The sequence below is a fragment of the Ranitomeya variabilis genome, chromosome 3, assembly GCF_051348905.1.
Source record: "Ranitomeya variabilis isolate aRanVar5 chromosome 3, aRanVar5.hap1, whole genome shotgun sequence".
Taxonomy (NCBI): domain Eukaryota; kingdom Metazoa; phylum Chordata; class Amphibia; order Anura; family Dendrobatidae; genus Ranitomeya; species Ranitomeya variabilis.
In genome coordinates, this window is record NC_135234.1 from 444,363,278 (window position 1) to 444,381,685 (window position 18,408).

General features: G+C 42.5%; 1 protein-coding gene across 2 annotated transcripts in view; it reads left to right on the forward strand.

Moving 5' to 3' along the window:
• Positions 1-18,408, forward strand: part of MYBBP1A (MYB binding protein 1a) — a 121,803-nt gene that overhangs the window by 99,280 nt on the left and 4,115 nt on the right. For both annotated transcript variants that reach the window (XM_077296482.1, XM_077296481.1), the window contains exon 25: positions 11,781-11,882. In XM_077296482.1, the coding sequence (XP_077152597.1) occupies positions 11,781-11,882 (102 nt within the window). The remainder of the gene's footprint in view (positions 1-11,780; positions 11,883-18,408) is intronic.

The following is an 18,408-nucleotide window of genomic DNA, read 5'->3' on the forward strand; positions in this document are numbered from 1 at the left end:
TAGGGGGGTGTCAAGCTACAACACCTATGCAAAAAGTACCCTCTTGGCCACCAGAGGGCATACCTCTAGGCCTAAGCATATGAACCTATAAAACAACTCGTGGCTATGGAGTAGTAGCGAATATCCAAAGGATGAATTATGACCAAAAAACCAACGCCAACAAATAGAGGTATCAAGAAAAAATCAGTACAATTTATTAGAATATCAAATACATATCAAAAATACTACATATACAAAATGTATAGACGCATAATGGTGAGTGGGGAAAAAACAACCGAAAGACATCCAGCATATACAGGTGGTGAAAGTAATACTGAAGCAGGACACAAACAAATCCGAAAAAGAACCCTGCTGAAACAGCACGCCGGCAGATGCTATATGGCCACAATGGGATTGATCTTAGAAATCACATAAATAGAAAGTGCATGGCAGGGTACATAATCAATCCATACGAGTTTGGTCAGTAAATGGGAAATAATCTCTAAGTCTTAGCCAAAAAGACCAAAAGCACATAGTAAACCCAGGTGGTTATAGTATGTATGTACGCCAATCATAATGGTCCAGGATTACCTTGGGACATGTTGGCAGGAAATGACGGCGTGCTGGCATCAGGGAAAGGCCTCGACGTGCGTTTCACCGTCGTGGCTTCGTCAGGAGGCGTGACTGGTAAGAAGTGGGCTGGGATATATGTAGGAAAGAGTAAGCACTCACAGACGAATCAGCGCACATACCCGTCATGATGTAAAAGTCCGAAGCGGCAGAGGCAGCGGCGCGTCATGGAGTATGATCGGGAGGACGTACGTCATCACCGCCCATCCCCACGGCAACGCGGCCGACTCACAAAGCTGCCAGGGGCAGTACAGCGCATGTGCGGGGTGCGCACATAACTGGAGGCTCAAAGGAGGAGACGATCATTGCGCTTATTAAGACGTGAACAGGTGAGATCATATACCTGTAATTTATATGCAGGGCATAGGCTCTAAATAAGAGATAGGTCTATCCGGCTATGTTAATGCAGCTTTAAATTCGGTGATATAGCACATATGTCCCACAACAATCCTGACTTGTAACATACAAAGTTTCTAAGATAATAAGGGTTATTCACAATGGTGTATAATATGAATAATATGTATGAATGGTGTTCATATTATACACCATTGTGAATAACCCTTATTATCTTAGAAACTTTGTATGTTACAAGTCAGGATTGTTGTGGGACATATGTGCTATATCACCGAATTTAAAGCTGCATTAACATAGCCGGATAGACCTATCTCTTATTTAGAGCCTATGCCCTGCATATAAATTACAGGTATATGATCTCACCTGTTCACGTCTTTATAAGCGCAATGATCGTCTCCTCCTTTGAGCCTCCAGATATGTGCGCAACCCGCACATGCGCTGTACTGCCCCTGGCGGCTTTGTGAGTCGGCTGCGTTGCCGTGGGGATGGGCGGTGATGACGTACGTCCTCCCGCCCATACTCCATGACGCGCGGCTGCCTCTGCCGCTTCGGACTTTTACATCATGACGGGTATGTGCGCTGATTCGTCTGTGAGTGCTTACTCTTTCCTACATATATCCCAGCCCCCTTCTTACCAGTCACGCCTCCTGACGAAGCCACGACGGTGAAACGCGCGTTGAGGCCTTTCCCTGCTGCCAGCACGCCGTCATTTCTTGACAACATGTCCCAAGGTAATCCTGGACCATTATGATTGGCGTACATACATACTATAACCACCTGGGTTTACTATGTGCTTTTGGTCTTTTTGGCTAAGACTTAGAGATTATTTCCCATTTACTGACCAAACTCGTATGGATTGATTATGTACCCTGCCATGCACTTTCTATTTATGTGATTTCTATGATCAATCTCATTGTGGCCATATAGCATCTGCCGGCGTGCTGTTTCAGCAGGGTTCTTTTTCGGATTTGTTTGTGTCCTGCTCCAGTATTATTTTCACCACCTGTATATGCTGGATGTCTTTCGGTTGTTTTTTCCCCACTCACCATTATGCGTCTATACATTTTGTATATGTAGTATTTTTGATATGTATTTAATATTCTAATAAATTGTACTGATTTTTTCTTGATACCTCTGTTTTTTGGTCATAATTCATCCTTTGGATATTTGCTACTACTCCATAGCCACGTGTTGTTTTATAGGTTCATACCCCCAAGGAACTTATCTACTAGATGCATAGTGAGCACTGTCAACCCCCAGGTGCTTCACAAATTGATCCGTAAAAATTAAAAAGTACTTTTTTTTTTTTTTTACACACACAATTTTTTAGCCTCAATTTTTTTTGTTTTCACATGGGTAACAGGATAAAATGGATCTTAAAGTTTGTTGGGCAATTTCTCCTGAGTACACCGATACCTCACATGTTGGGGTAAACCACTGTTTGGGCACACGGCAAGGCTCGGAAGGGAAGGAGCGCCATTTGACTTTTTTGAATGAAAAATTAGCTTCAATCGTTAGCGGACACCATGTCGCGTTTGGAGAGCCCCTGTGTGCCTAAACATTGGAGCTCCCTATTTTGGAAACTAGACTTCCCCCCAAGGAGCTTATCTAGATGCATAGTGAGCACTTTGAACCCACAAGTGCTTCACAGAAGTTTATAACGCAGAGCCATGAAATTAAAAAAATCATTTTTCTTCCCTCAAAAATTATTTTTTAGCCCGCAATTTTTTATTTTCACAAAGGTAACAGGAGAAATTGGTCCCCAAAAGTTGTTGTCCATTTTGTCCTGAGTATGCTGATACCCCATATGTGGGAGTAAACCACCGTTTGGGCGCATGGCAACGCTTGGAAAGTAGTGATGTTTTGGAATGCAGACTTTGATGGAATGGTCTGCGGGCGTCATTTTTTATCTCAAAATGATTTTTTAGCCCGCAATTTTTTATTTTCACAAGGGTAACAGGAATAATTGGACCCCAAAAGTTGTTGTCCAGTTTGTCCTGAGTACGCTGATACCTCATATGTGGGGGTAAACCACTGTTTGGGCACACGTCGGGGCTCGGAAGGGAAGTAGTGACGTTTTGAAATGCAGACTTTGATGGAATGGTCTGCCGACATCACGTTGTGTTTGCAGAGCCCCTGATATACCTAAACAGTAGAAACCCACCACAAGTGACCCCATTTTGGAAACTCGAGACTCCAAGGAACGTAATTAGATGTGTGGTGAGCACTTTGAAGCCCTAAGTGCTTCACAGAATTTTATAACGCAGAGCCGTGAAAATAAAAAATCATTTTTTTATCCCACAAAAATAATTTTTTAGCCCAATTTTTGTATTTTTCCAAGGGTAATAGAAGAAATTAGACCCCCAAAGTTGTTGTGCACTTTTTCCTGAGTACGCTTATGCCCCATATGTTTGGGTAAACCACTGTTTGGGCACACGTTGGGGCTCGGAAGGGAGGAAGCACCATTTGACTTTTTGAATGCAAGATTGGCTGGAATCAATGGTGGCGCCATGTCGAGATTTGAGACCTCCTGATGTGCCTAAACAGTGGAAACCCCTCAATTCTAACTCCAACACTAACCCTAACACACACCTAACCCTAATCCTAATCTAACCATAACTGTAATCACAACCCTAACCCGAACAACCCCTAAACACAACCCTAACCATAACCCTAACCACAAGCCTAACCCTAACCTCAACACACCCCTAACCCTAATCTTAACCCTAGTTCCAACCCTAAGGCTATGTGCCCACGTTGCGGATTCATGTGTGGATTTTTCCGCGCCATTTTTGAAAAATCCTCAGGTAAAACTGTGTTTTACTTGCAGATTTACCACGGATTTCCAGTGTTTTTTGTGCGGATTTCACCTGCGGATTCCTATTGAGGAACAGGTGTAAAACGCTGCAGAATCCGCACAAAAAATTGACATGCTGCGGAAAATACAATGCAGCGTTTCTGCACTGTATTTTCCGCACCATGGGCACATCGGATTTGATTTTCCATAGGTTTACATGGTACTGTAAACGTGATGGAAAACTGCCACAAATCCGCAGCGGCCAATCCCCGCACCGTGTGCACATAGCCTAATTCTAAGCCTAATTCTAAGCCTAATTCTAAGCCTAATTCTAAGCCTAATTCTAAGCCTAATTCTAAGCCTAATTCTAAGCCTAATTCTAAGCCTAATTCTAAGCCTAATTCTAAGCCTAATTCTAAGCCTAATTCTAAGCCTAATTCTAAGCCTAATTCTAAGCCTAATTCTAAGCCTAATTCTAAGCCTAATTCTAAGCCTAATTCTAAGCCTAATTCTAAGCCTAATTCTAAGCCTAATTCTAAGCCTAATTCTAAGCCTAATTCTAAGCCTAATTCTAAGCCTAATTCTAAGCCTAATTCTAAGCCTAATTCTAAGCCTAATTCTAAGCCTAATTCTAAGCCTAATTCTAAGCCTAATTCTAAGCCTAATTCTAAGCCTAATTCTAAGCCTAATTCTAAGCCTAATTCTAAGCCTAATTCTAAGCCTAATTCTAAGCCTAATTCTAAGCCTAATTCTAAGCCTAATTCTAAGCCTAATTCTAAGCCTAATTCTAAGCCTAATTCTAAGCCTAATTCTAAGCCTAATTCTAAGCCTAATTCTAAGCCTAATTCTAAGCCTAATTCTAAGCCTAATTCTAAGCCTAATTCTAAGCCTAATTCTAAGCCTAATTCTAAGCCTAATTCTAAGCCTAATTCTAAGCCTAATTCTAAGCCTAATTCTAAGCCTAATTGCAACCCTAATTCTAACCCTAGTGGAAAAATAAAAATAAATATATTTTCTTTATTTCATTATCTTCCCTACCTATGGGGGTGATAAGGGGGGGGGGGGGTGCTTTATTTACCATTTTTTTTATTTTGATCACTGTGATAGGTTCTATCACAATGATCAAAATGTGGCTGGAATGAATCTGCCGGCCGGCAGATTCGGTGGGCGCACTGCGCATGTGCCCACCATTTTGGGAGATGGCGGAGCCCATCGCTGAAGACACAGACACCGGGACTCGGTAAGTATGGGGGGTTGGGGGCGGAGTGGAGGCCTGGGGCAGGCGGAGGGGGTAGGAGAGCAGCGGAGGATAGGACGGAAGGGAGGAAAGACTGACAGCGGCGGCAATAACCGCTTGTCAGTCGGTGGCAGGGGAATATCACGGTCTCAAGCCATGGCCGATGATATTGCATCATCGGCCATGGCTGGATTATAATATTTCACCAAGTTTCATAGGTGAAATATTGCAAATTGCTCTGATTGGCTGTTTCACTTTCATCAGCCAATCAGCAATCGTAGCCACGTGGGGGCAATGCCACCCCCCCCCCCCCCCGGGCTGAAGTACCACTCCTCCAATCCTTGCAGGTCTGGTGAAATTTTAGTTAACCCTTTCACCCGATCGGCAGGAACGGGATCCTGCCATGGCGTCACAAGTCGGATTGGCACCGACTTTCATGACGCCTATGTGGCGTCACAGGTCTGGAAGGGGTTAATGTGTATACAGCGAAGATGATCTTAAAACATGACCTTTAATTAAACCAAATAAAACTCCAATCGGGTATTAGATTAGGTAAAAGCAGACAGTACATTTAACCTACATGGTTTCACACAGATGTAACATGTAAAGTGCCCAAGACGCAACCAATGCAAGTAAAAAATGAAACGATCTCGCCCTTGAGTCCCGTTCATGGAGGCACTGCACTAGAAAAAAAACAGGGGAGATGTGTAACTCCCGTGTCATGCCCCATATGAAAGCTCATGCTTTAACAAGGGCAGTATCTAAGTGGTGCCTAATTTTGTCACCCACCCGGAGCCATTTCCCCTACACGTTTTGGCCCTATTTCAGTGGCTTCTTCGGGAATACCAATCGTTTGGGGTAAGTATAAGACTGGTAGCAAGATACATAAGTGGCCATGCAGTGACACTATGCTAAATAAATATATATATATATATATATCTCCTCAGTCAAACACAGGACAAGAGCTCCCTCCATTTTTTACTTGCACTGGTTACGTCGTATCTGAAACCATGTATGTTATATGTATTATAAAAAATTACTGCGGCGCTGAGTATACAGGTCTCGTATTGCTGCGAATTTAGACAACAACCACATTTGTCAAAAAATGTAATATATAAATTTTATATAAATTCGCGCACAACGATATCAAAGATAAAGTGGACGTAAGTTTAATAGAACAATAAATACATAAACCTGTACACAATCTACAGATATAAGCTTGCACTATTCCCAGAATAAATTCCAACTATAGTAAAGACTCCTAAGCAAAAAATCAACAGTTTGTATGGTAATTATACAACACCGTAAGTTAAACCGAATTGATGTTAATGTCACCAGCAGCCCCTTATTTGTATATAAAAGGACTATAGTAACGCTGTATCTGTCTGTAGCAATGTGTAACAGCTAGAAAGAGGTCAAAGATACTGAATGCCACGCACTTATTTAAAAATAATAGCACAAAAGGAGTATTTCTATGAACTTTGTTTAGCTGAAAACTAATCCCCCACTGTGGGAATGCAACAATAAGGAATAAAAAAAACAAAAAACAACAACAATGTCCTTTAAAACTTTTGCATGCAAAAAAATATATATATTATAAAAAGGAAAAACTGGTGATAACAGTCATGATGCAAGAAGCGGCCCCGGCCGGTGGCAAAGCTTCACTATAAAGGAGGGTAATGAGGCGTACTGCAATCGGATTAAACCGGGTTGGAAATCCGATGCATGTACGCCACTGGTTACCTTAAGCAGAACGCTGATAGTGGATAGACGAGAGGTGCTCCTTCCACGTTGCTCTTGCTGATGTAGATGTCCAGCGTCCTGTGTTGTCTGGAGAGTCCCAGCTGCCCGTAGTAATGGCTGCACGCAGTGATAGCAATCTCCTCACAGTGTGTGATCACAGAGCAGGACCTGCCGTGACATCACCAGTCACGTGATGCAGTGAAAGAAGTTCCAATAGAGTGAACGTGCAGATATCACTGCGTGCAGCCACTACTACGGGCAGCCGGGACTCTCCAGACAACACAGGACACTGGACATCTACATCAGCAAGAACAACGTGGAAGGAGCACCTCTCGTCTATCCACTATCAGCGTTCTGCTTAAGGTAACCAGTGGCGTACATGCATCGGATTTCCGACCCGGTTTAATCCGATTGCAGTACGCCTCATTACCCTCCTTTTTAGTGAAGCTTTGCCACCGGCCGGGGCCGCTTCTTGCATCATGACTGTTATCACCAGTTTTTCCTTTTTAAAATTTTTTTTTTTTTTTTTGCATGCAAAAGTTTTAAAGGACATTGTTGTTGTTTTTTTTTAACTCCTTATTGTTGCATTCCCACAGTGGGGGATTTGTTTTCAGCTAAACAAAGTTCATAGAAATACTCCTTTTGTGCTATTATTTTTAAATAAGTGCGTGGCATTCAGTATCTTTGTCCTATTTCTAGCTGTTACACACTGCTACAGACAGATACAGCGTTACTATAGTCCTTTTATATACAAATAAGGGGCTGCTGATGACATTAACATCAATTTGGTTTAACTTACGGTGTTGTATAATTACCATACAAACTTGATTTTTTGCTTAGAAGTCTTTACTATAGTTGGAATTTATTCTGAGAATAGTGCAAGCTTATATCTGTACATTGTCTGTGTACAGGTTTATGTATTTATTGGTCTATTAAACTTACATCCACTTTATCTTTGATATCGTTGTGCGCGAATTTATATAAATTTTTTATGTTATATGTATTGCCTGCTTTTAACTGATCTAATACCTAATTGGGGGTTTTATTTGATTTAATTAAAGGTTATGTTTTAAGGTACTCTTTGCTGTATACACATCTGTTCTAACATAGTCATGGAATTATTATTTTTTTCCCCATGTCTGCACCACACAAAAGAGGGGATCTGCCCATCAAGGACATGAACCTTCTTTATTAAAGGGCAGAGCATCTCCCTGGTATCGGTTGGTTTCCTGTCCCTGAGGGAACCTATATCTGAAGAATCAGTTGTGGAAAGGAACGGAAGAACACTTATCTAGTCCTGGCCCAGCCGCCAGGAAAAACAGCTCCTCGCTTGTAGTGCTGATGTCAAGTCTTGGAAGCGCCGCCGCAGGTCCATGCTGAATCGAGCAGCATAGACTTTCCGTACGTAGCACCTGCGCGCCGGTGACTTCTGACCAGAAAGTGGTAACCTCACTTCCGCAGGGTCCGGAGGAAGCATCCACATGAGTGGAGATGCTGTTGTCCAGTCCCTCATTGGAAAGTGGGATTTGAACATCAAAGAGTTTGCTCCAGCTCTACATTTCCCTGGGGTTGTGGAGTAGCCGCCATAGCGGCAGTGCCGTAGTAAGTGCAGCAGTGGCAGTTGTACGAGTAACAGAAGAAGTGACAGTAAGGCCAGCCAGAGGAGCAGAGTGGATCATAGATCCACTGCCTCAAGTGGAGAACAGTCGTGTAATTTGATCCAGCCTCAAAATCCGAAACTCATACTTAACGACTGAGTGGTGAGTCATCATCAAAGTTCACCATGGTAATTGGTTACTTTTTTTTCCTTTTTTTTTTTTTTTTTAACTAGGAAAGGCGTAAGATATGTAGCACAAAGCTTAAAAGTAAATAATGTTCACTTACCAGGGAAACGTTACTCCTCTCATGGCAGTAGAAACTCTGCTCAGAATGTATCTAGAAAACTATTTGTGAGCAATCTCCGAATTTCACCATGGATTTAAAATTGGCTATTAGGGCTGAAGTTAAAGACTTCCCTAAGATCATAATCCATAAAGAAAAAGGAAGAAGAAAACCAGAATGTTGCTTTCTGATTCAGATGGATCAGTCAAGTCAGAAGGTGAATGTGTAGCAGTAGAGCACGGTACACCTGGCAGGAGGTGCACAAGTAAGAGCCCAATCTGTAGTGTAATATCTATAAAGACCTTGGCACTCAATTGATGTAGAAAAAAAAAAAACACGTCACCTTCAATCCCTATAAATTGCTGTGCATTATACCTCAGGATGGGAATGTTTTAATTGTTTTGCTCTACCAAATGGGTAGAGCCAAGTCAGAAGGCAGGTGGGTGCTCGCAAGTCTAGTGAGCACAGCCAAACAGGAAAAATTGAAAGGATAGCGGCACACCACTGATGAAAAAATGGAAAAAACTTTATTCAGGCATAGCAAGCCATATTAAAAACATGAAAAGCCTAGGCTTTTTTCCATTTTTTCATCAGTGGTGTGCCGCTATCCTCTCAAATTTTAAATATTGCAATATGATCTTGAAGCTGGGAAAATACCCCTTTTAAGGAAAGTTAAATGGTGCCATATTTTTCTTCAAGTTGTGCATTTATTTTTTGCTCGCCTATCTGCACATACGTGTGTTTGTAAGTTGCCTAGCCTTTCTTTGTGTCAGCTCTGATAACATCAGATTTGAGATTCCTGCCCAGCATAGTATTCTTTTAATTTCTAAGGCAAGCTCTTCCCTTTCATTGTGCTGCTTATGTGCCCACTGCAAGAAGTGTTGTCTGCTCAGCTCACAAGTGTCTGGCTGGAATGCAGAGGATTTCCTTCACTGATTCAGAACGCAATCTTCGCTGGGTGGTGGTGACATACTAAAGTGAGCTGAACACTAATTGAAAGTGGATAACGAGAACGCTGAGAACACTTTTCCTGGCCCCTTGTAATAATGACAGGCTCCATAGGCTGAACATGGATGTGTAGTTTGCCCTATCCTACAACCACTTTGCACAATAGCTCTCATTCCACATTTTCACAATTTTTGTGTCGACAAAATCAGAATCATAAACCAGTTAAAAAAAAAATTGTGGAATTCATTGTAGACTCTTTGCAATGCATACTCTAAAGTTCTCAATAAAATCCAATATAGTACTTGTAGATTTTATTGCGAAACTCCTGCAGACGAAAATCAGCATGAAATTTGTACACATCTGCATAAGAGTGTGTTCACACTGATTTTTTTTTTTTTTTTTAATGGGGAGCAGCAACCTAGCGGAAACTACCAATCCTGCTCCTAAAAAACAACTCCTTAAAGACTTTGAGATTCCATTCGAAAGACTCGGTATGCACATGCCCTTATTGGCAGGGCTGTGGAGTCTGGTCCATTTTGGTGGCGTCGATATAAAATGGACCGACGCCCACTCCTAAAATACCGTATATAATACATTGGGTACAGTAATGTAGTCTAAGATGTGCTGTAAATGTTTTCATAAGAATTTTGGGAAGTTATGAAATATCCCATAAATGTATCTCGGCTTTTAGGGGAGATGAATGTGTGCTGCCCTTTATGTACATGCCCAGTAGTGAGACAGTGTTGTGGGGTCGGAGGTTTAGCTGAGATGAATCTGTGCTGCACTTTATGTACATTCTCAGTAGTGAGACAGTGCTGGGGAGTCGGAGGTTTAGGTGAGATGAATCTGTGCTGCACTTTATGTACATGCTCAGTAGTGACCAGTGCTGGGGAGTCGGAGGTTTAGGTGACATGAATCTGTGCTGCACTTTATGTACATGCTCAGTAGTGACCAGTGCTGGGGAGTCGGAGGTTTAGGTGAGATGAGTCTGTGCTGCACTTTATGTACATGCTCAGTAGTGACAGTGCTGGGGAGTCGGAGGTTTAGGTGACATGAATCTGTGCTGCACTTTATGTACATGCTCAGTAGTGACCAGTGCTGGGGAGTCGGAGGTTTAGGTGAGATGAGTCTGTGCTGCACTTTATGTACATGCTCAGTAGTGACAGTGCTGGGGAGTCGGAGGTTTAGGTGAGATGAATCTGTGCTGCACTTTATGTACATACTCAGTAGTGAGACAGTGCTGTGGGGTCGGAGGTTTAGCTGAGATGAATCTGTGCTGCACTTTATGTACATGCTCAGTAGTGACCAGTGCTGGGGAGTCAGAGGTTTAGGTGAGATGAATCTGTGCTGCACTTTATGTACATACTCAGTAGTGAGACAGTGCTGTGGGGTCGGAGGTTTAGCTGAGATGAATCTGTGCTGCACTTTATGTACATGCTCAGTAGTGACCAGTGCTGGGGAGCCGGAGTCAGGGACATTGAAGAGTCAGTCGTTCATTTTGGCTTACCGACTCAACAGTCCTGCTTATAGGGAAACCTGTATAGAATCACTTGTGGGCCATAACTTGAATCTTTCATCGTTTTCTTAGATCTGTCGATTTATTCAGTTTTAACTCCTTTGTGACTGGGCGATTTTGCACTTTTTCCCTTTTCCTCTACTAAGAGCCATATGAGTGCTTGATTTTTGTGCGTCTAGTGATCAGTGCTCTGAAACGGTGACAAAAATGCATTTCTGCCTTTTGGGTTTTGTTTTTGTTGTTTGTTTGCCGACAAAAATTACCTGGCATCGTGCGTTTGTAGGTCAGTGAGACTACGGCAATACCAAATTTGAAAAACGTGTAAGAAAACAAAACAAAAAAAATGTAATTCTTTTGTCCGAGACCCACAATGTTTTCTTTTATGCACCTGTTTTTTTGGCATGTTGACGTTTTTATTGGTACCATTTTTAAGTAGGTATGAGATTTTTACATGCCTCTGTATATAAGTGGGGACAGTGTGATGCCTAATTTCACCTATGGTGGCACTGAATTAAAATTGAATACAGACTACAAGGTTTCCCCACAGATTATAGCTGGTTGCATATAGTACCACCATAGGGGACAGTTTGTAAATTCCACCATAGCAGACAAATTCTTTTTATGACGTTAAATATTTAATGTTATTGGATGCTATGATCTTCACATTTTATTATAATGATGTCCTTTTTCTGCAGACACTACAGACCATTGAGGAGATTAAAGTGAAAGTTGACCAAGAGAAGCTCATAAAATGCTTTGAGTTGCTGAATTTTCTTATTAAAATCATAACCCAACAGGTATGTATGAATGGAAGACAACTGCTTTCCCTCTATTTCTTGCACAAATAACACACACACCTCTTATTTATGAATGTAAATTAGAAACACAAACTTTCTGAATACTAACACAAGGCTAGCTGTGTCTTCAAGTGGTTAAAGTTGCACTGTGCTGTTTAGAAGTCTTGATTCCCATGAGAACTGTCCGCTATAAGTTAAAAGAAACTGTTTCCTGGTGGTAGTGAACCTCCCCGCCCGTATGTAGCCGAGATACTAAAAACACTTATCATGAGTATTTTGTGCGGTTTCTCTCTCTATCTTTTCCTTTTTGTTGTCAATGCTAAAATTTTAGGCATCTCTAAGCAGAAATGGGTTTCCCAGGAGTGTGGCTGTCCTGGTTTGATGAGCTCTGCCTGCGCTCTGCTTGGGTAGTTCCTTCTGCTTATCCTTGGCAGGCCTTTGAGAAGTCTGTGGCTGGTACTGAATTTTCTAACTGGATTGTATGAATAGAATTTGATTTTTGGAATCTCTACTTCTGTTTTATGGTTAACCAAAGAAAAAGTCTCATAAATAAATTGCACTTCGTATCAGACAATAAACCCAACAAAGAAACGGAAGTAAAGAGCGAACTAACACATGCAATAAAAAATATATATTCTATAGAAAGAATAAATTACAAAAATAGTTTAAAAATGAGGAGTTATGGAGTGTCACATGACCAGGAACACAGTGTCTACAGGCATAATACATATTAAACAAGTGTCCAAGAAGGGAAAACTGTTGGCATTCATGAAAAAACAGAGGATAACAATGTATTGCAAGCGATATGGTATAGTGCAAGAGGAAAATAATCAAGCAGTTAGGAGACCAATAATGGTGGTATCCATAAAGGGCTACATGGAGAATGCTAAACATCACAGGACACAGGAGACAATCCTAAACAGAGTAAAGGCACTGTAGTAGAAACCTAACCTGCCCACCAGATTTCAGTTGTAATGTACACTGTTAGAAGAGCCATAAGCATATAAAGGCAAAGTGCATCATTGCTGGAAACGAGGTGCAGCAAACCCTTACTTGTCTCCTAACTGCTTGACTATTTTACTCTTGTACTATACCATATCGCTTGCAATACATTATCCTCCGTTTTTTCTTGAGTGCATCAGTTTCCCTTCTTGGACACTTGTTTAATATGTATTATACCTGTAAGACCCTGTGTGTTCCTGGTCATGTTACACTTCATGACTGTTCTCATTTTTCAACAATTTTTTTGTAATTCTTTCAATAAAATATATATATTTTTTATTGCATGTGTTCACTCTTTACTTCCGTTTCTTTGTTGGGTTTATTTTCTGTTTTATGGGGTAATGTTTTAAGTTGTGACCAATCTGCAGGATAGGAAATAAATTGCCGATCGATTAGTGTCCAACGGCTGGAATCCGCACTGATGGGCAGAATGGGGAATTTGCATCCCCTTCGGAATTTTTTTAAATTATTATTACAAAATGGAGCTGTAAGTGAGAGACCTGACTGCTGCTCTACTTGTTCTTTATGGGGTTGCTGGAATTATCCAAACGCAGCGCTAAGCAATCTATAGGGAACAAATGGACCAGCAGTCAAACATGCACAACGACGCATCATTCTAACTGGGATGAAAGTTCTCCGCTTTGCTAATCATTGCGGGTCTTGGCAGTCGGACCCTGACCAATCAACAAGTTAACACGTGTCCTGTTGATAGGTGATAACTTGCTTTCACCAGACAACCTCTTAACCATTTAAAACCACTTCACAGCATTGGGCATTTCTCATCCTATCGCCCTTCACCCAACCCCCACCCAACATGATCGTGGGGTGCTGTGGTTTACATGGCAATGATAAGGTATGGTGGCCTTTTAGGTCCTGCTATAAGAAGAGTCTAATAGGCCTCCTATACATATGTATTTCAGGTTGTAAGCACAACGCCCAAACCCATAACCCCAAAGGGGAGTGGGCAACACTTCATATAACCATTATAACATATCAAGACCCCAGATAATTAAAGCTGTGATCCAAGAAGTGCCACTGAGGTATATTAAAACAAACTACTTTTTATTTACAAATTTTAAAATACAAACATACATATATAAACACGAAGGTGCCTCATCAAACAACCAAAATTGCGGTCAGCATGAATAAAACACTTTTTTAATTAGAGCATAAAGAGCATACTGGAAGCATGGCAGATACCACCTATATTAAGTCATGCATATGAAATCATAAATGCAACTATTCCATAGTATTACGTGAATTCCCAATTGGATTAAATCAATATGGGGCTTTGTGACTTGTCAGCAATCCTGACACACTACACCAGGGGCTCCTAAGGGATCGGCTGCAATTCACCGCCGTACATCATGTGCTTTCAATCTACGCAACATACGATAGTATTAAAAGCGATGCGCCCCGTCCCCCACACATATTACCTGCTCCGTGCCTTCTCCTAACGTGCTCGGCCAAATGGCGTGCTGTGTCTGCATAGCCGTGCTGTGTCTGCTGGCAGGAGCCGCACGTTTTCTAGAAATGTACAGGCGTCTAGAAACATACACACGCCTAGAAAACGGAAGTTTCATTTCGTGATCCCTCACCAATGATTTGCTGAGAACAAGTCTCTGAATATGGATCAGATATTGCCTTGGTTCTGGACTCACCAGAACTTCAGAAAAGGATGGATTCGCCTATTTATATCATCAACCAATCTCTGTAGATTGACGAGGACTTCGGTTCTTCTCTAGGTCACGCAGCGTCCCTCATGAGAGGACTAAACTCCCAGCAGAGCATTTGCCATTCACCCGGACAGGGAACGTCTGGATAATTGATCCACTGGACAGAAACCTCTGCAAGCGCGGTATTCTTTTTTCAGCCAATATGCAAACGCGGGGTGTCCACTCCACGTATACCCACCTAAGACATGAGATGCCATGCTTGGTCTGATTCTTAAGGGCGACGGGTCCTTTTAAAGGACACCGATCTCCCCACACCACCAATAGACGAGCACATGGAGTGTCGGCTCCATGTATCCTCTTCTACAGCCAGGCCTAACGCCGGACAACCAGCCCTGTTCACCCAGGGACCTTAACTCTGTGGATATGCAGAGGCTCCCTTTTTGGCATCCAAACACACCCTCTGCATCTCCACTATTTAGCAGATGATGCAAGAAGGCGGACGATCCCTCTCCACTAACCTGTTAAGAGGATGGTGGATCGAGGGTTCATCATTTTATCTTCCTACCGTCAAAAGAGAGCGGCGATAGTAAGAGACGGTTTTTCCTAACCTTCTACATGCAGCCGCCCATTCTGCCACTTGGCATATTAACCGGGTAGAATCTCCTGTGGTATACCTACCAGTATCACCTACCAGTATCACTACCCGATGGGTCATCGATTAAAAAATACAACGGACTGACAGATAGCAAATCTAGTTCGTTCCATCTTGCGGCCTCCAGTTCAGCACTCTACCCTTCCTTAGCCGCCGCATGTGTTGCTAGAGCAATGGTCTCTTGGTCAGAAACCTTAACTATTTTGATTTCCTATAGACTCAACCAGCAGTGGATCAGTTGTCCAGGACTGTCTAGATCTAGGTTCCAAAAAGGAGACAGAAAAGTAAGACCGACTCTGAACCTCAAACTTCTACCAAGCTTGACAAGGTCCCCCTTCTTCGGATGGAGTTCCTCTGCTCAGCCATTACTTCAACGGAAAAAGGTGGAGTTTCTGTCATCCACCGACATTCGGGATGCTTACCTTCCCCCTCTTCAAAAATTCCTTCGCTTTCCCTTTCGCGAACAACATTTTCAAATCATGACCTTGTCCTTCGGCCTTGCTACCGCACCCAGTGTTCGCAGGGGTTATGGCAGCTGTCACGTTCCTCTTGCACCCTAGAGGCGTGGTCGTCCTGCCCTATCTGGTCGACTTTCTAGCCGCTCTTCCAACCCTGGGCTTAGTCGTCTATATCTCTTGCTATACCCTCTCTCCTGGGCTGGCAGCTAAACTTAGACAAGTTTTTTTCCTCATTTCCAGCCCAGCAGATATCCTTTTTTGAGGATGATCCTTCTGGAATCTTCCAGAAGGTTATTGATACTCCCTTGAGACAAGGCCGTGGCCCTTCAACAGGGAGCTTGCGCACTTGTTCACTCATCCCCTCATTCCATTCGATTTGCTAGGAGGGTTCTGAGGAAAAATGGTGATGACAATGGAAGCGTTTTCCTTCGCTCCTCTCGTTTTCTGAAGGTCAATCAGGCTTTCAGAGGGTAGTCTCTGAACTCCTTCCTCATCCAGGGGAGATCCTTTCTCCCCGTTCAATGGTTATTAGTGACTACCGATGCCAGTCCTCTTCTCCTGATCATTGTTCTGGGGATCCGAACGGTACGGCTAGTTCTACGGCAGGTCCACTGCCTTCTGGCCGGTCACCTCATCCGTTTCAATCGGACAACCCCACGTCTGTCCCATACGTCAGTCATCTAGCAGGTACCCACAGTCAGGCGTCATGGCCGAGGTACCTCACATTCTCTGTTGGGCTACGATCTATCATTTGGTGATCTCGGCACTACACATCTCAGGAGTAGAACTCTGGGCGGCGTACGCCTCATGTGTGTGGTAATTCACCCGGAAGCCTTCCTTCAGATCTGTCTTCTCTGGAGCACTCCAGATGTAGGTCGGATGGCATCCAGACTGAACGCCAATGTACTCTAAGTTCATGGTTTGGCCTCCAAGTCCAAAAGCCATCGCAGTGCATGCTCTTGTCCTTCCATGGTACCAGTTTCCTTCACCCCTCTTCCACCACTTCCGAGATCTTTTCGGAAGCAGGAAGGGCCCCAGTGATCCTGGTAGATCCGCACTGACCATGTCAGGTTTTTCTCGCTTTCGGAACTAGTATTTTTCCGTCTTATAGCAACAAAACTGCAAATATGGACTTCCTCGCAGGGAGTCTTCACATGTGGTTCTTCCCTATCACATACCGTTAGATCTTTGGGACCTTAATGATCCTGGGAGTCTTACAGTACACTCATTTTGATCAGAACAGACTTTACTATCAGGGAAGGTCGCCCCTTTTTTCTCTGTGATCTCCTCATCCTGACGTGTCTTCGGAGCTAGCCGCTCTGTTATTTCAGCCCTTTTTCCCTTATTACCATCAAGGCAAGGTTGCCCTCAGGCCATCCCTGTCCCTTGTTACCAAGGTGGTATTGTATTCCCACAGTTATGAGGGCATCGTTCTTCCCTCATCTCTTTCGGCACCAGTCCACATAACTGAATGGGTTCTCCATATTCTGAACGTGGGGAGTGCTCTGAGTAAGTACGTCTCGAGGATGGCGTCCTTCCGAATGTTGGACATTTGATTTGGGCTACCTCACTGTAAGAGGATGGCTTCCTGACGGTTACAGGAAGGGTTTAACCGTTTCATCGGCCATGTTAGCTTGTTACACCATCCAGGAGTCCTTCCGTGTTAGATGTCAGCTTATCTCCCTGTCTATCGAGGTTTCTTGGATTCTAGGCACCAGGCATTGGCACAGCACGCCTGCAAGCTTGCGAGGTCGTCCAGTCCGCATGCATTCTTGAAGCACTATAATTCCCAATTATAATTATAATTTGGCTCTGTCAGTAAGGGGTTATAGGGATTTCTGCTGTTTGGTCACTTCATGAACTCTGCGAATGTGACATCGTGCCTGCAATCTATTCCAGCCAAATTTACACTCCAAAAATCAAATGGCTTTCCTTCCTTTTCAAGCTCTACAGTACGCCAAACCGTTTCCAACCATATGTTGGGTATTGGCGTGCTCAGGAGAAATTGCACAAAAATTGCGTGGTCCATTTTGCCTTTTACCCCTGTGAAAATTAAAAATTAGGGGCCAAATCAACATTTTAGATAATATAGCCTCCCTTAAAGTCACTTCAAAAGTGAAGTGGTCCCTAAAAAGCAGATTTGGAAATTTTCATTGAAAAATAAAAAGAACTTGTTTTACTTTTAAAACGTCTTACAAAAGAAAAGTTGTGTGAAAAAGTAAAGTAGATGTGGTAAATATTAGTTATTTCAAAACTTTTTTTCTAATACGTTGTGAAATGTTAGATATAAATAAATGCAAAAATCATATCCTAAATGTACCACTAACAAAGTACTATGCTACATTAAAGAACAATCATCTCAATATCGCTGTGACACGTAGAAGCATTCTACGGTTATTACCACATGTGACACATGTCAGATTCTAAAATGTTGAATTGGTCAAAAAGGTAAAAAACATTTTCTCTATATAGACAACCCATACAGATCATGAAAGGGGTATTCCCATCGCCAAGATCATATCCCAATGTGTAATGGATGTAATAATATTAGCAAATACCTCAAATTAGAAATGTAGTATAGTTCTTCTGATTCACTATGTCTCTTTCCTCATGTGCAGGTATTGCAAGACCTTAGTTATCCATGGTTACGACTAGGGTTGATCGAATAGCTTCGGATAAGTGCTTATCCAAATAGCTGCATGAGGACCTGGAGGGCTCCCGATAATTGGCGCATGTGT